At 37.1% G+C, this 24,116-nt stretch overlaps 1 protein-coding gene across 1 annotated transcript; it reads right to left on the bottom strand.

The window, feature by feature from the left end:
- Nucleotides 1–3,321: 3,321 nt before the first annotated feature.
- Nucleotides 3,322–21,822, bottom strand: CMAS (cytidine monophosphate N-acetylneuraminic acid synthetase). The gene is made up of 8 exons (XM_033118270.1): nucleotides 21,490–21,822; nucleotides 12,821–12,963; nucleotides 12,516–12,671; nucleotides 9,881–10,014; nucleotides 8,048–8,142; nucleotides 7,494–7,665; nucleotides 6,517–6,670; nucleotides 3,322–3,939 (listed from the first exon to the last, which is right to left on the bottom strand). Exons 1-8 carry the CDS (start codon nucleotides 21,747–21,749, stop codon nucleotides 3,749–3,751), a joined length of 1,305 nt encoding a protein of 434 aa, XP_032974161.1. The 5' UTR covers nucleotides 21,750–21,822; the 3' UTR covers nucleotides 3,322–3,748.
- Between the last annotated feature and the right edge of the window lie 2,294 nt (nucleotides 21,823–24,116).

Here is a 24,116-nt window from a genome sequence, read left to right as displayed (position 1 = left end):
GCTTGTCCCTTGGGTGGGAGTTTTAAAAGTTGGGGTACTCAATGTGGGATCCAAACCCTTCACTCCTCAGGGAGAAGCTGGGAATTGGGAGTTCCCTCACAATTGTAGGTGCTGTACTAGGGGTGGGGTTTATGGCCAGGGGGTCTCAGTCTTTCCTACCCATTTCAATGTGGGTATTTTCTTATTTGCCAGTGTGGGGACAGAGTCCCAGAGAGCAGTTTCCAGGCTCTCGGCCTCACTTGGAAAGGAGTTGGCTTGGGTAGTAGATGGCCATCAGCTGTAACCAGTTAGCCAATTAGCCACTGATATAACTGCCACAGCTGCACTGGTTGGAGAGTTGAGTCGAGAGTCAGTGAGTCGGTAGGTTGGCAGGCAGAGAAGCGGACAGCAGGTCGCACGTCGTGTGACTCCAGCCTCCCGTGAGACTATAGTGGTATGACTCCCCTACCTATGGCTCCGTGGGTGTTCCTTTTGGCCTCACCATATCCTGCGTTCTTGTGCGGGGAGCAGGACCAGAGACCCCGCAGGCTGCCCCGCACGACAAATGGCGGAGCGAGCAGGGTTTCCCACACGACAGCCAGATGTATAGCAGTTGCTTAGCTAGTTTCTGGATTTCTCTCACAGGGAATTGCTTCATTTGTATATTCAAGTGTCCATGGGAGGAGGGGATTTCAGGAGGCTCCTGTGTTGCCATCTTGGTCTATCCCATATATTTGTGCTCCACTTAATAAATGTAATTTGACAAATTCATAACACATGGAAACAACCTAAGTGTCCAGTGGATAAAGAAAATGTGATGTTCTCTCTCTCTCTCTCTCTCTCTCTCTGTGTCTGAAATATTATTCAGCCATAAAAAGGACTGGATTAATAAACACAGACAGTATATTAGTGGTAGCCAGGGGCTAAAAGGTAGGGGGAATAGGTTCAGAGGGTCCAATTTTTCAGTTATGAGTAAGTTATTGAGTCCAAATGTACAGCACGGTGACTATAGTTAACAATATAGTATTATATTCTTGAGAATTGCTAAGAGAGATCTTAAATGTTCTCCCACAAAAAAGAAAAATGAATTGTTACTATGTTGTGAGGTAACTGATGCATTGACTAATCTTGTGGTAATTGTTTTGTAATGTATATATTGGGGCTGTATTTCAAATCATTAAATTATACACCTTAAACTTACACAATGTTAGATGTCAAATATATCTCAATAAAGCTCAAAAAAAAAGTAAAATGTAACGTAATTCAGATGTTAGAAAAAATAAAATTAGCCAATATTTAAGTTTACTCATTCTTTCTTCTACTGATGTACCCATCAAAGGCACTCTTCATTTCTGTTGCTGTGTCTGACTTACAGCATTTTCTTCCTCTCCTTTCTGTTGACTGTGGCATTTTCCCCCCTTTAGGTGAAAGGAAGACTGGAGTGGGCTGGAGTGGAGCAGAGTTACCTTCTGTTGGTTGGGTAAGTTTTCAGTATTGCCCTTTGGGGAGATGTCCATCTTACTGAAGAGCAGGCCTTTGTTAGGGAGAAGGATCGGGGAGGTTTCACAATGGCAGCTCTTCTACTGCCAGGGCCACAGAATTTTTCTCAGATCTTCAGATCCATCCTGGGAGAACCCATTGGCATTCCTGGAGGGAAAATGTTCCCCAACCCTACCTCTTGTGACTGCGGTCTCCAGGAGTTTCTCACTTCCACATTAGTTCACACTCAACCTCTAGCGATTCACTAAAATTACTAGTTAAGTGTTCTTATTATCTTATGGTACCCAGCAGCTTTTGCTCCAGATAAACAAATGTCACGTGCTGTATCTCTCTGGATGTGCCAGTGTCTTCAGATTTTGGAGTGGTTGTTTGCTCTTCCACCTCAGTTCTCTGTCTTATAGGTTCAAGAAAAGTCATTGAGTTTCAGTTTTTCTGGTTGCGGGGAAGGGGTTGGCAACTTCTAAGTTCTTTACATATCAGATCTGAACATATACTTTTTTACTAAGATTCACTAATATTGGAAACACAAGAACTAGCAGTCCCAGTGGGGATATAACTGTCGTCTCTTTATACTTGGCTTTGGGTCACTGAAATGAAACAAAGACTCTAGTATAATTTATACTCACACACAGTATTTACTTTGGTAGGTAGGTTGGTTTTTGAGGAGTGATTCATGTGGTGGTTAAAGGCAGGACTTGAGAAGAATAGGCTACTATACTAGAGGCATTGCTGGAGAATTACACAAAATGGCTTGATTGGGATCGAGGGACTCCCAAGAATCAGTAGGAACTGAGACTGGAAATACTATATTGTGTCCCCAGTACATTTGGCCTGGGAATGTTTTATCACATTCTGTGGTCAGCATGGAGTCACTAAAAGATTTTGTAAAGGATAACAGCAAACATGTGAACAATTAATCTAGCAATAATATTGGATAAACTGAAAGGACACCTAGTAGTATCAAGCTTAAGATTTGGTGTCTAACTAGAGATGAAAAGGAGAAATTAAGACTGTGATGTCTCAATGATAAAATCAGAGATTTGAGAAGTGAAGTCCAGGGGCCTAGCTTATAACGTGAAGAGTTTGAGATGCAACCAGAACTCACAGCACAGATTAGATTTCAGTCACTAGATTTTGGAGTCATCTGCATGGAGGCTATAGCTAAACCTTTGAACAGAGATGTTGTCTTTGGGAAGAAAAGAACTGGAGTTAGAACCTTTGAGAATGTGTCTATTTAAGGGGATAGGAGAAAATAAAGTCAGCAGTGGAAAAGCCAGAAAGATGGGAGTAAAACCAGGATAAGATGTTAAGGAAATTAAAATAGAAGATGATCCTTTTTTTCTTTCAACTTTTATCTGGCCTCTAGGAGCAGACTCTGAACTGTACAAATCCACCCAGTCCTAACAAAGGAAAATAGCTTCCTGTACAGCCGCTTGAATCAATTGCTTCTTGCCAGTTTTACATGAATTGTTTTTATAGTGGCAGTAGGAAACGGTTAGTGTTTATTAGGTAAGTGTCCATATTTATGAGATAATACGCCATTCTTGGAATCTAAGCGGGTAGGAGAGTAATTTGTGGTGGCTGTAAAACTGTGATGAGACCAAATTTAGCATAGAAATTACCATGACCTCAGAGGTAACTGCAAACAATTTACTCCAAATTAGTGTACAACCTTCACAATATTTCTTCGGATATCTGTCGTGTGTGTATGTGCTATACATACACATATATAAAGTAGTCAAGATAATTTACATCTGATATTTAGTGGTTTGTTTCTCACACTGATTGCATGGTCAGTGCTTAAAGGAAATCACGGCATGTTTGATAAAGGTGTTCTATAGCAACAAGGCAGTTTTCATCAAGTCTGTGAAATGTAATTTTATTAATTAATAGAAGGGCAGGTCTTACCAGATACACGGTCCCCAAATAAATAAAAGATCAGCATTATTAAAAGCACACAAACACACAGTTTTACAGGGTACAATACAAAGTCAATTTTGATGATGTTCTTACTTGCATTTACTAAAAATCTGGGAAAGACTATGATCAATCTCTAATTATCTTGCATAAAGAGAAAAGTACAGCACAATTATTTCATAGAAGGTTTTGGAGTGACAACTTGAGAAGACTCTGCTTTAAAAGATATGGAGATATATCACAAATCAAACCCCACTCTCTGTTAACATTGGAACATGGAATTATACTTAATCAAAAAAAGTAAAGTGGCTGAAGAGGCTGTATACTTTCTTTCCCAACATTATACTCATTTCTATTTTTGGCAGGAATTAATAACCTTTTCCATTAGTAGGAAAATGTGCTCTGCAAACTCTCGGAGGGCACCACGGCCACCATTACATTTGCAAATATATCCAACAGCCTTCTGGGCCGTGGAACAGGCATCAGCAGGAACACCGCTTAGGCCTACTTTCTTCAAACACTCCTCATCAGACACTTCATTTCCTGTCAAGTAAAAGAAACGCTGGTTGAATGGTTAAAGAGACAAAGAATATCCTTTAAAATAATGCAAAACACAACCAATAAGTAATTCTGGTAACTTTAGTAAGACCTAAAGCACTGCATATAAGAATACTACAGATTAGATGGAATGAAAATATGTTCAACTATTTAAAATTGTAACTGAAGTCTAGGGTTTTTCCTACGTAATTCAAAATAATTTTGAATTATTCTCCTCAGTTAAAGGAGAATGGATTATACTTTTTGCTTACCACATTACAATTACAATTACTGGAAATTGTAATATTATTACAATTGTACTAATATTACAATTACTGGAAATTTTACAAATTATGAATTATTTAAACTTTTTATTAAGAAAAATTTCAAACACATGCAAGAACCCCAAGTTCAATGTTTTGGATCATTTATCAATGTTTTTTTTCTAGTCCCTGTCCCCTAGTTTTTTGGAGGAGAGGAAAAGAAATTCCCAGACATCGTATTTTACCCCAAAACTCTTCAGCATCTATCTCTGATATATGTATTTTTAAAAAAGTGACATACTATCATCAAATTAACAAAATCAACAATTCCTTAATATCATTTAATAACCTAGTATGTATTCAAATATCCCCAGCTATCTCAAAATTGCCTTTCTGTAGTTGACTTATTTGAATCAGAAACAAAACAAAGTCCACATATTGCATTTTGTTGACATGTATCTTACGTCTCTTTTAATTTGTAATAGTTCTGATTTGTATACCACTCATTTATTTAAAAAATTACCATCGCATTGATATAACTACATCCCTTGTCTCCCTGCCTTGCTTCTTCTCAATCCCCACCCTACCACCCCCCTTCTTTTTTTTTTACTAGGATGAATTTCAGAAGCTCCCAGTACCTTAGATTCACCATTCTGAGTTTAACTATTACTTTATTATAGAGCAAATATTAATAATAAAACCCTGGTTGAAAGAGTTTGTTTTACATTTTTTCTATATTTATCTACTGAATTTTTTTCTTTTATTATTAAATGTACTGAAATTTAAATTGTTTTCACTGAAAGATGATGAAAGTTAAGGTATTTCTTTGCACTATCCATCCCTTAAACTAAGTTGTAATTACCAAATTTTACTTATAAAAGTGTCTATTCTTTTTAAGGAACATATTATATACTTATGTGGCCCATACAAAACACTGCTCTGATAATTTTTAAAATAAAAACGTGAAGACTATTCTCTATTTTCCTGATTTTCTAACTTCTACTTTTTATAGTTTTTTTTTCGTATGTTATATAAATAATGCATATCTTGGTGGGAACATTTTTTTAAATAAAGGCAAAAATAATCAAAATCATCCTAATTATCACTATTTATGGATACTAACTACATTTTGGCATATATAATTCTACAGTTTTACTTCTATAAATGATACACTTATTATTACTATATGGAGGCATTATGTTAAGCATTTTCATTATCACCGACTTTCTTTCCAATGCCCTTATAAACTTTGATTAATATTTATATTAGAAATAGGAAAACTAAGGCTTAGAGAACCTTGCTTAAGGGTCGCATAGATAAAAAGTATAGCTGGGATTTGTTATATGTTCCATTAAAACTGTTTTTTTTCTTACAAAAACTAGATCATTTTCTATCAAAGCTTCTATAGTATTGTTCTCCATTGAATCTTCACACTGTAATTTAAAGGCTACCCCTGAAGTCCCCACGTCACATGCTTCCAAAGAGTCTTGTGCTGCTTTTGAGGCCCATTGTTACCCTTGCAAATATTTATATAGATGGGTTGAAATATTCATACCCATATTTCATACATGGTTTATAGTTATGTATTTTAATAACCTGTCATTATTGATATTTAAAATATTGACATCATTAGACTATATGCTCTGTAAGCAGTAAGTCCCAGGAAATAGTTCAAAGCCTGTATATAGTAGACACTTGATATACATATTTGTTTAATACTAAAGTGAAAAACTTGTGACATCTGAACATGTCAATGAATATAGATTATTTTTAATGGTTGTATAGTATTCGATTTTGGGATATGCTATTTTTGTAGGATATTTAGGTGGTTTCTTTTTTTCTTCCATTATTGGCACATTTGTCTAATTTCTTTCCCGGAATTAGAATTTGGGGTCAAAACTATGTACATTTAATGACAGTTAAAAATAGTCAGAGTGTACTTCCTATGTATTAGGAATCTGATAAATGCTTTACCAAAATTATATCATTAATCCCTATAACAGACCTATGAAAATAGGTACTTTTAACAGTTCTAGTTTATAGATAACAAAACCAAGGTTTATCTTACCAAGACTCGTGAGTCAGTCCTGTGGTCTGACTCCATAGCATGCGTTGGTAATCATTCTACTAGGCTACACTTTGATACGTTATCAAAATAACCTCCAGAAAGGCTGTCCCAATTTAATACTTTTGTCAGTAGTGTAAGAGAGTTCCTGTTTCTTTAGAATCATGCCAATCTTCGGAATTTTCTTTCTTATTTCTCTGCTTCTTAGAACAAATCCGGGTTCATTTTATTATGACTGAATAAAAAGATACAAACCAAGATATGCCACTTCTTTCCAGCACAGGCCCATTTCTTTTCTCCATTCGTCTACAACTGCTAGCTTGTCTGGTACATTGACTTCCATTTTGCAATCCAGTTTTAAGGAAGAGATTGTCTGCTTTGAACAGACCCTGTCCGAGATTAACCTCACCTAAAAAAAAGGTGGGGGGGGAGTAGCAAAATGAGAAAATAAAGGAAACACAAATATTTCAGAATAACACCTTGTAAATAATACAAGTCACAAATGAGTACCCTTTGACCTGAAGGACAAATTAAGTAAAATAAACTGTTATTTTAAAATAGTAAAGTTTTAAAACATTTTATTTCTAGTGGTCCAGTAAAGGTGAAAGACACTGTTTTCTACAATGGAAAGTATTCTATCTACAGTTAAAAAAATACAAGCATACTCAAAAAAATACAAGCATACTCTGTCATATCAGACATACTCTGTCTGATATCAATCTAAGATTCTCCTATAATTCAATTTATCCAAAGGAAAAGTCTGTACCTCATGTCTTGTGCTGCTTAGGAATGCATATGTAAGATTTCTAGTGAATTATAGGAAATCATCTTAGCCTTCCTTTAAATATATACACTTAAATATTAAGCTATTTTGAATTAAAAGTTTTAATCATAACAAAAAGCTACATTTTAAAGTCCGTAAGATATTTGCTGTTTTCTAAACGCTAACACCTGTTTTTTATGAAATCTTTCTTGTTGCAAGATCCTACGGTAACTAGGTAGCACCTATTTAAAAATAATATATTCATTCTTATTAAATATACAATAAATATTAGTTGATTGATATTTTACTCATCTAACAATAAACAGTATGGTAATTTTCCAGTCATGTGAAGGCTGAATTTCAGATATTTTAATAGATAATACTGAAAACATATATTTTATTTCCCTCACATATCCCTTGATCCTGAATCGTAATCTTAAAAAACATTGCTATATTCAGCGGCACATACCTCAATACCACTTTTCTTTAATAAACTTATGCCAATAGCATCTTTTACATCATAAGATATTATTTCTTTTTGGTCTCCTGATACATAAATGTGGCCATTGGTGAGACATCCATCAATACTGCAAACCAAAAGTTTTATCTCCTTAAGCTTCTCTTTGCCAAAATAGCCATACCTAAAAGAAACCAAAATAGACTTTTTTGACAAGTGCAATACTAATCACTCCCTCTCATCTGGCTAACACCAGTAAACTTAACAACCCATTCCCATTCAATTATTCAAACCTTACCCTTCAAATTTCCTTCATATATACACTTCAACTTGCAATGCAAGACTTTAAGTCGTGTGGTCTAACTGGACTGTGTATTTCTCAAGTTACTGAATAAGGCATCTAAAGGCACATTTTACGTATATGCCTTCGTCACATGAGCAAACTAATTACACAGATCCTAAGATGGCTGGAGTATCACAGATCAGTGTCTATAAGGTCAATTAAATATATCTACTGAAAACAGTGTTAGGGTCTCGTGCAGAGGCTGTGTAAGTCTTGTTGTTACCGTAACACTCTTTGTTCTGCAATAGGCCAATCAATATCCACATCTATGTCCACACTGTGCTCGGCTCGCATTTCGTAGTAGGCCATTTTCCCACCCTAGAGATAGCAACAATGCCATGAGTACTGTTTTTAAAAGGCATTCACATGTATCAAAAAGTTTATTAAAGTATATGACAATAAATTCATTTCTACAGTATCAAGAAAAATGAATAACCCAGTAATATTTGTGATATACAACAAATCTTTTTTTTTTTTGTGGAGGGGAAAGCTGATCTTTTTGTTTCTCATATATTCAAACCACATAAATAAACTTAACATTTTTCAACTTCTATCTACACAGTGTACATTCTCATTTTTCTTTTGAGTACATTTCTATTGTAAGATTGGGAAAAGCAGAAATAATATCCATTCTCCAGCTTTCTGACCACAAGGAATTTTCTGGAACTCCCCTAATTGTATCCCTTTTGTTCTGGCAGTCTCACTTATCATCATTCAAAAGCAGCATAAATGTTTTTGGAATTTCTGTTTCTATTTGCAACTAAGGAGCAAGACAGGGAAGTTAAAAAAATAAGTGTAGTGTCTGTTGTATGGAATTATCTTAGATCCCTGAGCTACAGATGGGAGTGGACAATGTTGTCTGGATCACATGTGGGCAAAGGTAGGGACAGTGTCCTGATCCTGGGGTATGAGGGGAAAGAGGGCAAGTCTTTCCTAGGATTATGTTCATTTCAATGTCAAGATCAATTCGTGGAAAATTTCATTTTTCAGAATTGCTAGTCTCTTCACAAATCTAGTTATGATGAGAGAATTCATTTTTCTCCACATGGTAGGAAAGGGTCAAACCACAGTTCCCCTTAGCAAAGAGCTACCTGTCAAATCTAATTTTCCTTAATACTCCAACTTAGTTAAACAGCCAGCCTACAGTTTGCCTGTGCACTGACCAAAAGATTGGAAAAAATACTTTTCCCTCAGAGCACAGTTACATAGACTTTTACTACAGAGAGTGGAGTTTTCTTTTTTTAATGCTATATTTTGAGTAACGTCAGGATCTGAATCTAAATACCGACAGTACCATTCCCTACTTATTTTTGCCTTGAGCTAACGACTTTATTTTTCCGAGCGACCATTTCTTCCTCGTGAGGCATGTGCCCTTTATTCCGTTGCCAATGCCGATTACGTGAGAGAGCCCATGCAGTGTTTCACATCGACCTGGCGCAGAGTAAGTGTTCGGCATATGTTAGCTATAACTAGAATGAACAAACAGTGTCTGAGGTAACACGTAGGCTCTGAAGGTGAGAGACACATCCAAACTCCGTATTTTAAAATGAGAGCAAGGAGACTCAGAACAGATAAAACAATATACTATTCAAGTTTACACAGGGATAGAAATAAAACTATAATCTATTTTTCTGATGCCTAGGTTGATGCTCTTTCACCTCTATGATACTGTTTTTTTGGTCTCTTTTTAAAGTAATAGAAGTTATTCAACTGTATAACCACCACCTGTGGTTATAATGACAGTGGCACAATCATTAATTAAACAGAGTTTTGAACAGAATAATATGAAAACCAGGACACGAGTAGAACATTCAATACTTGATTGATTTCTTATTGTTACAGTTGTAGCAGAATTGCTTGCATATTTACTGAATAGATTCCAAAGATCAGTTTGTGGTCAGCCTGCAGGATAAATGCCTCAGATGATAAATCTTGTCAGTTATTGCCTTTCCTCTAGGGGTTGGTATTTCCCATTAGGAACTGTGCCATACTTCTTCCCTGAAACTCTATACAGACAAAAGGGTTTAGAAAGTTTTTGCAAAATGAAGGCACAAACCTGTAAGTAACCCAGCTCTATCAAATGTCTTTTAGCAAAATAAAATGAGCCATTTTCATATAATTCTCCATCCCAATCTTGTCGACGAGGTCGTTTAGCTGGATTCAAATTCAAGGGCTCAGTCACTTCACGAACTAAAAGCAAAAAAGCTATAGTAAGTACACATTGCTTTGAATACTGGAAGTGTTATTTGGTAATTTTTTAAAAAGCATAAAAATGAACTCAGAATGTAGAATATTTCTGATTCTGGATAAGTAAAAGGATTTTAACAAAATCCCTAATAATTCTGATGATTTAGCAACATCATTTACTATAAAATGATGCAATAAATGAAGCCCTTAGCAGTGGCAGATAGAGATTCCGTTGCCTTTTCACTTAATTTCCCCCAAATTTGTATTTGTGGATGTGTATGGGTATGTGTGCACTCGTGTGTGTATTTAATAGCTGGTCATTCTTCAGAATCTTCCTTCACTCTTGGTCATCACATCTGTGTATAAAGGCTTCTAGGAATAACCTCTACATACTTCCATAACTAAACCATCCTCTACTCAACTCTACCCCCGTGTTTGATATAATTAGGAAAAACACTCAGCAAACATACATTGAATATATCGTGTAATTTTATAACACTGAATACACAGCAGTGAACATGACTCTATTCTTATGGAGTTTGGAAATAGGCAATAAGCAAATAAACTAGAGAATTCAAGTGGTACTTTGAAGAAAAGGAAAGAGAGGGACAAGTCTTTCCTAGGTGAACAAGGAACAGTGGCTGCATTCTCCCTGGGGATATTTGCTGAGTCTGAGAAGAGGTGAGAACACGATCAAGCTTTGGCATAAGCAGGAGGACTCTGCTGGGATCAGGAAAACCCAGAAGAGTTTTCAGTGGCCCTGTGGACTAGAGTCACAGATTGTCAACAGACACAGAGCTAGTTCTTCCCACCTAATGATGCCCCCTAGGTCTTTGCCCAGTGTGCTCTGGCACAGGAAACTGGGAATCATCTGGAAGGCAGGGAGAGATCATTAGTTTTGTAGTACTTAGATCCCAAAGTCCTGTTAGCAGAGGGTGTTAGCAATACATACAGGATATATCTCCTGACAGGACACCTGCAGTAAGAGGTGAACTGAAATTAAAGTTCTAAACCAGCCCAACTCCTGATTAGATCAAAGTGATTAGTCCTTTATCCTATCAGCCTGATAGATGAAAAGGTTTGTCCTCCTTGGAGAAAAGCAATATATACTCCAGTATCTATGTCAGGCATGTGATAAAATACAATACATATGAAGAAGCAGAAACACATGACCCATAATCAGAGATACAGTCACAGAAAAAGAACTATAAATGAACCAGATGTTAGAATTTGCAATCAAGGATTTTCATGTAACTATCATGAACATATTAAAGAAATTAGAAGAAAAAAATTTTTAAAAGGATGAAAAGAGGAGCATTTCAACAGAGAATGGAATCTCTAAAAAACAATTTACTGGTACATTCTAGAATGGAAAAATAGAGTATCTAAAATTCACTGGATAGGATTTATAGTACAGTGGACAAGTCAGAAATGATCAATGAAGTCAAATATAAGTCAATAGAAATTACTCAAAATGAATCATAAAGAGAAAAATAAACAAATAAATAAATAATACAGAACGGACTATGAGAGACATGTGGACACCATAAAATTGTTTAAAATCCATTTAAATTGGAATACCAGAAAGAAAGGAGAAAATGTGGCATAATAAATACTTGAAGAGGACTTGTGAAAACTGATCACAGATCGACCTACAGATAGGACAAGTTCAGAGAACTCCAAACAGGATGAACACGAAGAAAATCACAGCAACACAAATCAGAGTCAAACTATGGAAACTGAATATAAAGAGAAAAATCATAAAAGCACCCTGAAGAAAATTATATTCAGAGAAACAATGGTCAGAATAACAGCTGATTTCTTATAAGAAACAATAGATGGTAAAATATAATGGAATGACATATTAAAGATGTATCTACAAAAAAATAACATCTTAAGTCACACATATGTTACAGACAATTAGGCCAGCTTTCCTATATTCAACAAATGTCAGGGCACCAAGCAGAAACCACAATGCCCTTCCTCAAGTATGTTATATTTACCTATCTCTTGGTGATTCTATTCTTTATTACATATTTTGCTAGTTTACCTGGCTAGAAATCAGGCTCCAGCTAAACCCTATGGAACTCTTCTTACATAAGGAGTTATGTATTTTGGGAAGCAATTCCACAATTCATTCTTGAGGCCCTCCAAAACTTTTTGGTGGATGCTTATTATGCCCACAATTCTTTATGATTTATGTGGAGTTTATCAAATATATTTAGAACAAACATGAAAATATTTGATCTAGAAAAATTATGTCAGTCTCAAAAGGCAAATAGTATAAAAAGTAAAGCAAAGAATTAATTTCGGCTCACTGTCTTGCCTCAGTCAGTAATCACAAGATTTAGAACTGAATAGAAATCATTATCTACTATATTCAAGAATCACATATTCTCTTTTACTGCTCCTTTTTTACTCTCCCCTTTCCTAAGGAATTTATATATGGAAAAATTGATTCTCCATAAAAATGAGCTACAAAAAAGATGGATATAACAGATTACCTCCTTTCTGAATTTCACTCCATCGAAACTGATGGCGTCTCACAACAGAGAAAACAGAATCATATCCTTCTTCTCGAATCATTTCTGCAACTTTTTGAAGGTCAGCAGGATGTAAACATGGAGAAGTAGCCTGAATATTTCCTACAATGTCAACCTCTTGACAAAACAAACGAAAAGGACATCAAAATAAAGTTCTTTGCAAGCAAGTAATACTAAGATCTTTAATGTGTTAAAAAATGTCTTGTGAAATGATAAGCAAGTTGGAAATTACAATAAAATTTTGAATAAAACTATTAAACTCATACCATTGTGATAATTAAGAAATTCTACGATGGCATCTAATGAGGTAGAGCTGTCTTTTGAAACTTCAGAACTTCTTCGATGAACTTGTGCACCAAATTGTTTGGCCACATTCTCAATTTCATCATGATCTGTTGAAACCCACACACTGTATAGATATTAAAAATAAATAAATAAAAAAGCCAAATCACTAAAAGAGATCATTAAAGATAAAAAGGAGCTCTGAAACCCAAAAATACAGCTTACATAATGTTAAAATAGTTTCTGTACCATCAAAATGTTACAGATCTAAAATGCTATAAAATTTTTAAAAATTACAAAGTATTTTGTATATAGACCATATTTTTAACACTTGAATCAAAAATGTCCTAGATGTATTTATATTTACCATATGTTTATACTATATATTTTGTTTCTTATATAAATATTATTTATGTAGCTCTAGATACAGTTTTATAAAATTGGAAAGATACTTGATATTTTTAAGGCTACTGGTATATTAAGCAAAACAGTAGCGCTAGAAGTTCAAATTGAAAGGAAATAATGAAGATCCTGCTTCTTATTCCCCACCCAAATCCAAAATATCTTATAGAGTATTTCATTTAATATACTTGCTAAGAAAAACAATGGACTTGTCTTAGCAAACCGTGAAGCTAAGTTTCAAGGTTAGAAGAGACTAAATGTCCAAGTCTGGGCTCAAAATAACAAATATATTCAACTTTTTTTATATGCCAATTAACAATGGGTATATAAATATCTGAACACAATGGACTGAGTTACAGCCATTGATAACAATTAGAGACATGGAGAATGTGATTTGATTTGCTCAAGAGAGTTTAGCTCAACAGCTCTGTTACTGCAGCTAACAGAGTTGCCTATTTATACTTTAAGTAAATTACTATTAAAAGTAAAATGCTATTCTGGGAGGTGTGCTAGTCTCTATTGAAGTTAAATTTCCTGGACCTTTACAAATTCCTACTGCTAGAAACAGAAGATGTGAATATTACTCTAGCCACAATGTTTTAATAGTGATATTACACAAAGATAATTTAATGACTTATAGTTTTTATCATGTGCAGATATTTTTCTTTTACCCCCTTTATTCAAGTAATTTATTTCAATTAGTTTATTAGTAATTATTAGTAATAATAATTTTTAATAATTATTTAAAATAATTATTAGTAATTGATTTCCATCCCCTGGGGGAAAGAGGAACTACATGTTTCAAATGTCTACACTCAATAGCCAAGAGTGAAAAGAAAGTAAGTAACTGAACAAAATTTTCTGATATCTCTGTATTTCATTTATTAATTTAATTAATTACCTTTAATATATGCGGAAGGAGGATTTAAATCTAGAGGTAAAGTCAATACCCCCATCCCTTACCCCCCAATTTTTTTCTAAGGAATCCTAGTAAATAAGATGAGTCACTGGCTAGGGGTCAAGTGTCTCATGTCTACGCCTGTCACTTTGTGCAAGGCAGAACATAGGAGCCCCCGTCTTCCTCCATCTCAAAATCTGAAATAATTTGGGGATAGGTTTTTCAATGAAGAAATGTCACAGTCAAAGGTATATAACAAAGTAAAGTACCAGTGAAAACCTAGTGAATTTTTAAAATAGAGAAGGTGAAAAGAGAGTGGTTAGATGGTAATATAGTCAAAAAGGAACAGCAGAAGCAAAAAAGGTGGATTTTTGACATTTAATTTACATCACTAATTGAAATAAATTACTGAAGCCATTTATTATTCTGATCTTTACTGTATGAAAATAATACGACAGGATTCAGTGATCTTTTTAAAATGCTTAAAAGATAAATAAAAAATAACAGAGGCTTTACAAGAGGTTTGTTTGCTTATTTTTTTTTTCTTTCCTCCCTTTTGTCATTCATTCATTCTTTCATTCATGAAACATTTACGAGTGCCTATTCTGTTTCAGGCACTAGTCTGGACACTGGGGATACACAGACCGTTTTCTTGAGAAACAATCGATCTATCATAGAGACAGAGGACAGTACTGTAACTCCCTTTAAACCGTTACGGAAAGAGAGGTAAGGAAGCAATAACTAATCTTTCTCTAATGCTTTATCTTTTACCATTAATTTGCATAGCACCTGCTGTATAACAGGTGCTCAATACGTATTTGTTGAATGAAACAGTAAATGGTTAAGAGCATGGGCTCTGAAACGGGGTTCAAATCCTGGTTCTGCCACAAGCTAGCAAGCTATATGATCCTATCCAAAATGGGTAATTTCCCAAAGCCTCAATTTTCAGTATAATAGAGGTGATAACATAATTACCTCATATGGTTGTTATAAGGATTAAATATAAACCACAATACAGAATAAACATTTAACAAATGTTTGCTATTCACAATAATCAAATAGAAACAGTAATAAAGAAACAACTATATGGTCTCATTTAATCCTCACACTGACTTTGTTGGGAGAAAAACTTAAACTCTGCTTTCAGACCTTCAAAGGTCCAAATGTCTAATTTGTATGTATTATGTAAGGCAATGACACTAGGAATACGAAAATAGCATCCCACATGTACACTTAAAATACAATGATTATCATCTATTAAAGGGTCTAAGTAAGTAGGTAAATTTCCTTTGGTTTAGAAGAATCAGATGAGGGAGGGCAAAAGAGAAGGAATGACCAAGTGAATAAACAGGCCTAATAAGATTCAAAATCAAATAGAGTAAATGTCCAAGTCTAATCCCAATGGCTTTAGCCTCAATAGAAGTCATACTACATCTAACAGGATAAACAGGAGCATCAACCATGGTGCCTATGAAAATTATTTCAAATCATAAACTGCCTTCTTAAGTACAATACAGCATAGGCCTTTCATTAGTCATAAATCCACACCTTGGAAATGTTTATTTTTCACAAGTATGTTAGACAACATTTAAAAAATCAATTTGTTCTGAGGTTTACTTACATCACACTGAACCACCATGGAAAATCAAGCTCTTACAAACACAGCTCTAACAATAACTTTTTACTAAATGAAAATAAAATTATGTCAGCAATTTTCTTGACTGCTAACTATCCAAGTTAGTAACCTTTAAGTATTGTTAGCTTTATGGCACTGGCATAAAAATAGACACACAGATCAATGGAACAGAATAGAGAGCCCAGAAATAAATCCATGTCTATATGGTCATTTAATCTATGACAACTGAAGCAAGAATTTACATCGGGGTAAAGACAATCTATTCAATAAATGGTGCTGGGAAACCTGGACGGACACATGCAAAAAAATGAAGCTGGACCACCTCCCTAACACCATATACAGAATAAATTCAAAATGGATTAAAGACGTAAATGTAAGATCTGAAATCATAAAACTCCTAGAGGAAAATATAGAAAGAAAGTTTACAGACATTACCCGGAGTAAGATTTTTATTGATATAACCCCTCGGGCAAGCGAAGTAAGAGAAAAAACAAGGGACTACATCAAACTGAAAGTAAGGGACTACATCAAACTAGAAAGTTTTTTCACAGCAAAGGAAACCATCAATAAAACAAAAAGGCATCCCACTGAATGGGAAAAGATATTTGTCAATGATACATCTAATAAGGGTTAATAGCCACAATTTATAAAAAACTCATTCAACTCAACACTAAAAAAACAACCCAATTAAAAAATGGGCAGAGGACATGAAGAGACATTTTTCTAAAGAGGACATACAGATGGCAAACAGACGTATGAAAAAATGCTCAACTTCATTAATCATTAGAGAAATGCAAATAAAAACCACAATGAAATACCACCTCACCCTGGCCAGAATGGCTCTCATCAATAAATCAACAAACAAGTGTTGGCGAGGATGTGGAGAAAAGGGAACCCTCGTGCACTGTGGGTGGGATTGCAGATGGGTGCAGCCACTATGGAAATCAATATGGAAGTATCTCAAAAAACTGGAAATGGAACTACCTTATGACCCAGCAATTCCACTCTTAGGTATCTATCCAGAGAAATCCAAGACGCTAATTTAAAAAAATATATGCATCCCTATGTTTATAAGTATATGCATCCCTATGTTTATTGCAGCGCTATACACAATAGCCAAGACATGGAAACAACCAAAATGCCCATCGGTAGATGACTGGATTAAGAAATTATGGTGCATTTATACAATGGAGTATTATTTGGCTATAAAGAATGAAATCTTACCATTTGCAACAATATGAATGGACCTAGAGAACATTACGCTAAGTGAAATACATCAGACAGAGAAAGACAAATACCATATGATCTCACTTATATGTGAAATCTAAAGAATAGAATAAATGAACAAACTAATCAGAAACAGTCTCAGAGACATAGAGGAAAAACCGACGGTTGCTAGATGGGGGGGTGGGGATAAGGGGAAGGGGAGGGGATCAGAAAGCACAATCGGTAACCACAAGATGGCCATGGCGATATGAAAGACAGTTTGGGGAATATGATCAATAATGTTCTAAAGATTTTGTAGGGTATCCGATGGACACTTGTCTTATTAGGGAGACCACCTCAGGGATGGTGTAGATGCCTGATCACCACACTGTACACCTGAAGTTGAATAATAATTGTCAACTATAATTTCATATATATATATATATATATATACACATATGTGTATATATATATAGTCACAGGGTGTGGAGTACAGCATAAGGAATAGAGTCAGTGGAACTATAACAGCTATATACGATGTCAGAAGGGTAGGAGATTGGGGGAGGGGGGTTATCACTTTGTGAGGGGTATAAATGTCTATTACATTATTTTGTACACCTGAAACTAAGACAAAAAAATGTATACATTAAAAAAAAAGTATCGTTAGCTTTGATTTTTAGGAGGCCATAAAAATATGCCTCAATTCAGTCAAATCATGATTTTGAATAAAATCTCCAAGGTATACTCTAACCCTGAATAACACAAATCAGGCAGATTTCCTTAATTTTCTTACTAGGGTAAACATTTGTTGAAGAAAGTAAGAGTGGGAGAGGCAGGAAAGCTGCCTCAAATTATGACGGCAACTTCAGAGAAGTCAATTAAATTCAAACCAACATGTTTTAATTGAGGTTCTGATACATAAAGCATACCAAGGTGAGGAAGATAGTACCTGCTCACAAGGTTTTCACCTAGTAGAGCAGGGGTCATCCCAGGTCAAATCTGCTCCCCCACCAAATGTTAGCATTAAGAAGGACTTTGAAGATTACAATTCACCCATTTTACAAGGAAAAAGAAAACAATGGCCCATGAAAGATATGAAGATTGTAAAAAACTTCTTCAATGCAAGAGGAAAATGTCAAGGATAGGCCACACACTATATGCCAGGCACTTAGTAAGGGCTGTATATATATACTTTAACTCACTTAATTCCCTCAGCAGGCCTGAGATAGACACTTAAGCCCATTCTGTAGATGATGAAATTGAGGCACAGACATCGATTTACCCAAAGTTGCCCAGTTAATACATCTATATACTTTGACTCCAGGGTCTCTGGTCTTGACCTCCCAGCGTTGTGCATGCACTAAACAAAGGTATGAACGACACTGCTATATACGGGAAAACAAAGGTACAATTATTTTCCACTGACGGGATCAGCAAAAAATTCATGGAGGAAGTAGTGCTGGTCCCTTTATTAACTTTTGAGTTAAAGTTTCCAGATCCCTAGAAAGGATGTCAGACAGCAAGCAGCTTATGTGACTTGAACATAATAAACTCACATTGTTAGATAATATAGTAAGTTAGAAAAGGGAGAGTTAGGGAGATTATGCTCACTTTGCCAGTAAGGAAAATACTGGTTTTATTTCTCCTAATTCCTATTATTGGCCAGTGACAGATACAACAGGTGGCTCAAAGTCTAAAACATCATCCCTATCAAGGAGTTAATACTCTTGTATCAAACTACAAGATGTATTAAATAAAACTGGCACAGAAAAAGTTAATAAAGTTCTCAAGTTGTTTATTCTTTCATGGAATTTTAAACAAATGCATTTTAATAAATGGAAACAGGAAAATCGTTGTTTAATATATACATTTATTTTCCAATCATTTCACAGCAAAATCCCCAATGTCTGCCGTAATGGCTGTTTATTGGGTTTTGACTTCCAGCATCTAGTCCCCTTTTGGTAACTGCACTCCCAATTTTCTCTTGATGATCCTCTCTGTCACTGCGTCATTACTGGCTCCAAGGGCTGAGGATGGGCCTACACCATACCCATACAAGAACTGTGTTCTCCTAGCCACAGTGACCGGTTCAAGGATAAGCAGGGGACCAGATAGGACCTAATGAGACTTGTTAAACCTGCAAAGAGGACAGCTCTTTTTGACTAGACTTAAACCGGCAGGACAGGAGGAATACTGTCAAGGATAAACAAAGTCAGCCACTAGTTATAGCAGTAAGGACAGGTTTTATTCGTTAACTATTGCAATAGAGAAAAGAATCTAGCATGAACTGAACTCAAATTCTCCAAAACAAGGAGAGACTGTACAAAGGGAAAGGCAGAGGGATGTTAATGGGGGTTAATCGATGTGACTAACCATCTGGGTTTGTTAACTAGTGTTTATCCAGAGGAGAAACAAACTTCCAACTGTAGACAGGAGGCAAGATGCAAGTTGAAGCAAGGTGCCTATACCCTCCCCTAAGGACTGGGAAGGAGAGCGAGTTAACTCCCAGAAGGTTTGCATTTCAAAGAGATGGCTCTCAGGTCCTTGAGGAAAGTTTGGGTGGTAACTTTAGGTCTCAAAGGGCAGAGAAGGAATTTATAATTGCAAACTTTCTAAAGTAACTTATAAGAGAGGGCTCAGGGGCTATCTACCAGAACAAATTGAGCTTTCTCAGGCAGGCCTTTTTAAGGGGGGCTGGGATCATCCGAAGAACATGAACTTAAGCTGCTAGAAACCATGCTAGAGTTTGAGTACAAAGGTTTGGACAGAGTCAATAAGTGTGGAAAGTTCTACAGTTCTCAGCACGACCACCTTGATACCATAAAGGGAGAGTCTACCTAGAAGAACCAAGAAATAGAGGATTCTGGCACCATCACCTTACTTGATTTTTCTTAAAAATATTTCATACTACCTGATAAGTATACATTAATTTGTATATTGTCTGTCTCTTCCTATTATAACGCAAGCTCCATGAGACTAGGGACTGACCCTATTGCTTACTGCTATAACCTCTGGGTAAGGACATAGAACAGTGCCTGTCCCCTAGTAGGCAGTCAATAAATATTTGATGAACGAATCATTTTTTGCGCTTGAATTTGATGGTCCTTCAAACAAGCCTTATTTTTTTTGTTAAGCCAGTTTGAAAGGGTCTTCCTCACATACTGAACCAATGAGTTATAAATGAGTTTTGCTCTCGTTCTATGATTTTGTTTTGTAGTTCATTTCACAAAAATAGGATTTCACCACATCACTGCTGCCTGGATGCACCTTCTCTCAGTCCTTATTTTATACCCTTTGTAAGGAGGTAAAAATCTCCAACAATCTGGGCTTCACAAGGAAAGAACCATGTCACATACATCGTGGTACTCCCTTGGGTGTGTACAGCAGAAATTAGGGCTCAGTAAATGTTTACTGAATTGAACCAAATCCCCAAGTGTTCCCCTATCTTTCCTTTGCACACTTCCTGTTGCATTAGTGTTATCTTCTGGGTGCCAGCTCCTATTTACCTTGCTCTGCCTAAGCTTCTTTTGGATGAAAACATGAAAGAAATTACTAAATTTCTATTTTGGTGTCTCCTTTCTAAACAAGACTGGGTAAATGAAAATCAATTACCTGTATATTAATGTAGGTAATGAATATGTTTCAAAGATAGCCATCTCTTTAGAAACCAAAACCCCAACATCAAAGGGTTAAAATAATTTACTTCCCACAAAAACAAATTCAAATATAATTAGGTTGAAGTTATTAAATGTAAAATACAATGCTTGGCACAGAATTCTGTCTCCCTTCTTTTATGAATGACATCAGCTTGTAACTCCTAACCGTTACGGCATATGGCAATGTCCCTATATGATGCACAATTAAAACTGTCCTTAGGGCAGCCAAGGTTCCAAAAATATGATAAAAACATTTACAAGCATATAAACAGCCAGCTGTACCCTTTCCCACTGTCTCTCTTGTATCAATGTGGGGAGCCCTAGATTGTGCTGACTCACAGGCAGATAGCTTTGAGTATTTTCAAAGGTCAGTAAAAGATCTCCAAGCCGAGCTTGACATTAGAAAGCCTTCACACCCCACTCCGTTAATAAACCTGATACCTTTCTAATCGATCAGCACCAAATGGTTATCAGACGCTGATTAACAGTAAAACCCCAATGGCCTCTGTCTAAGAGTTCACGTATTATCGTAGACGTTTCACAGGAGTGGCCTCCTTTGCCCTGTGAAGTCAAGGGCTGCGGAGACGGTGGAGAAGAGCAAATTTCCCCCTTTACGGATGGCATTCTCAAGGGCGGGGACAGGAACTGTCCCAGGTCATGACTATTAGCAGCTACAGAATAAGGAAGAAGCTGCAGCCCGTCCTCCCCGGGCTCTCAGCCTGGGCCCACCCAGACACCCCGGATCTTGCACACCCCTTGCAGGAGCGATTGCCCCATGAGCCCCAGCTTCTCCCGCGGCCCGGCTCCCACTCCGGACCCCCGCCCAGGCCGCGCTGCCCACTCGCACATGCGCACCTCTGGAAGACCCCCGAGTCCAGGGCCGCACGCAGAACCCAGCCAATGAGCGGGACCCCCGCCAGGTGCTTAATGTTCTTCAGGGGGATGCCTTTGCTGCCGCCCCGGGCCAGAATTAGGGCCGCCAGGTGCGGGGGCTTCTCCACACCTCGACCCTGGCCACCGCGGGAGTTGCGCTGCAGCTTCGGTGGTCGGCCTCGTGACGGCCGCCCCCGGGGGTTGGAGACGGAGGTGGCGGCCCCCTTCTCCACCGAATCCATCTTCCTCCCACGCCTTCTCCCCAGCTTCTCCACATCCGGGAGCTCCTCTTTCGCCACCTCAGCTCGGCACCGCCGGATCTCCCCGCCTCAACGCTCGCCCGTGTGGCCGTTCCTGGCCCCGCCCCTCCCCGTCCCGCCCCCTCGCGGGGCACGCCGGGAATTGTAGTCCGCGGCTGCCTCGCCCGGGTCCTGTAGGCCGAGTAGTCTCTGAAACAGCACGACCTCAAACCCAAGCCAAGCAGTGCGAGTGCAGAGATGACTGGGAAGGAAGTGGACCTTCTGGGGGTGGTTGATTTTGTACGGAGATTCTAAAATAGGAAACATAGGTTATTGAAATTTTGCTAAAGAACTTCCACTTAGAAATTACAGTGGGTTTTCCACTGCATACCCTGATGCACCCTAACACAAATCAATTTTATATCTAAAAATTATATTTTAAATGTATATCTTTCTGTTATGCTCATGACTCATTATGTCCAAGAGATTATCTCACTCGAAGGACCTACAGTCACCTTCAGTGCAACATTTTAAAAAACTCAACTCTCCATATAGGCTCAAACTGCTTCTATCTCTGCATTTTCTATCTACATCACCAACTACCTAGCAGCAAAAACTTGGAACTCAACCTTGACAGTTCCCGTCTTGTGTAGTAAACACCTTGTTTGTTTTTTTGTCTGCTAAAAATCATTTTATTTTAGGTACTGTTACCTCTCTTACTTGGGGGGGCTTCCACTCACATTCTCCACGTTGTAGTGGTGTGTGTGTGTGATCCAAGTTGGTCAAGCTAAGTATCTCATCTTCCTGAACACAGCTCAGGTAGGCATATGACCAAGCAGAGTTCATTGGAGTCCTTCCCAGAGACTCTGGGAAAGAAAGAATTTTTCTCTTTCTGAGTATTTGGGTACTAAGGGCCCTATAAACCTGAATCTTCAGAGCAGGATGAAGGAAGGGGGTAAGGGATTTGCTTTTTTGAAATGTACTGGCAGACTGATGTTCACACCGGAGAAAGCAGGGCCAAGACATGCAGAGAGAAAAAACACCGATGGCATTATTTAAACCTCTTGATCCTGCCAAGAGGTTCAAAGACACACACACACACAGACACACACACACACACACACAGACACACCCTTCTTTTTTATACATTTTTTTGGGGAAGATATCACTGACCTAGCATTTTGTCTTTCACCACATTTGCAAGCCTGTATCTGGAAGTAGAGAATCTCCTTTTCTGTCCTAGGTGGGGTTTAATACATCCAGGTGAAAAGTAGTGGTATTGCTGTCCCTTCTCAAGGAGGGTAAAAAGGCCTTTGTGTTTCTCAGGTCTTGGCCCTTTCTGAAAGATACAGAATAAGCCTTTAGTGCTTTAGGTCAAAGGACAGGCACTGGAAACTTCGTATCTCTTTGCCTGTGAAACAGCTGATAATCTGGCCCTTTCTGGGACTGGTTCAAGGAGGAAGTGCTCTGCTCTTGAATATGGGGTAGGATGGCTGAAAACAGATATCAGTGCAGTGCATGAAGAAGGGGACCAGACTCGAAGAAACATACCAGCATTACAGGTCAAGTGGTCAATTTACTCCCACATACTGGCTCTTTGAATAGGACCTTTGCAGTTACTGTGCTTCAGAGACACCAACACTGATTTCTTTTTTGATAACCTTGTGAAGAGGACATCTACTGCATCTTACATACCAAAAATTCTTTTCTCCTCTCCACCCCAATGACAATCAGATCCCACTAATAATATGGTTGTCATTCTCCACAGTAATTTCCTAGAGGCTCATAAACTCTAATGGGCTACCAAAACCTGAGCAGTTTGACTCCTGTGGCACGTTGGTGTCCTCCAAGCTGGGGACAGAGCAAGTGGCACCACTATTACTTATCAAGAGAGATTACAGCAATTTGCGTAAATGCCATGAGACTGTGGACTCCTTCAAGAAAGGGACTGTTCCTTCTTTGTGATAGCATCCAGAACAATGTGTGGGTCACAGTATGTGCTCAGTAAATGTCAGTGAACTGCATTTCATATTAGTTTTCCAGTCTGTGCCCGCAAGTACTTTTATATATAATAGTTGCAACCTTATGATAATAAAGCATTTTGTATTCTTTGTATTGTTACAGTACGATTTTGGTCAGACCTGACAACTGGCTGTCTCAATCTTGAGAAAGAGAGTGGGGGTGGTGAGAGAGAGAGAGACAGATATTGGTAGTAAAAGCGGAAGATGATTCATCTAGTTCCATATATGGCACATATCAATAAATATTGATAAATTTTAATGAAATTAGAATGAAGTCATTTAATACGATTTTCTTCTTTCTCATTAATGGGCATAAAGTTTCAGTTCAGCAAGATAAATAAACTCTAGA

Source organism: Rhinolophus ferrumequinum, chromosome 10 (genome assembly GCF_004115265.2).
Source record: "Rhinolophus ferrumequinum isolate MPI-CBG mRhiFer1 chromosome 10, mRhiFer1_v1.p, whole genome shotgun sequence".
In the NCBI taxonomy this organism is placed as follows: Eukaryota; Metazoa; Chordata; class Mammalia; order Chiroptera; family Rhinolophidae; genus Rhinolophus; species Rhinolophus ferrumequinum.
The sequence above is the reverse complement of the archived record's forward strand: the minus strand, read 5'-3'. Positions and strand labels throughout refer to the sequence as shown.

What these genes read in the sequence shown, in the direction of transcription:
- CMAS (XM_033118270.1), bottom strand. Translation starts at nt 21,749, where the DNA reads ATGGATTCGGTGGAGAAGGGGGCCGCCACCTCCGTCTCCAACCCCCGG. An exon ending in GAGTGAAATTCAGAAAGGAG is followed by an intron (nt 10,015 to 12,515) that starts GTAATCTGTTAT and finishes TTTTGCTTTTAG; the next exon opens with TTCGTGAAGTGACTGAGCCC. An exon ending in TAGAGCTGGGTTACTTACAG is followed by an intron (nt 8,143 to 9,880) that starts GTTTGTGCCTTC and finishes TGCTATCTCTAG; the next exon opens with GGTGGGAAAATGGCCTACTA.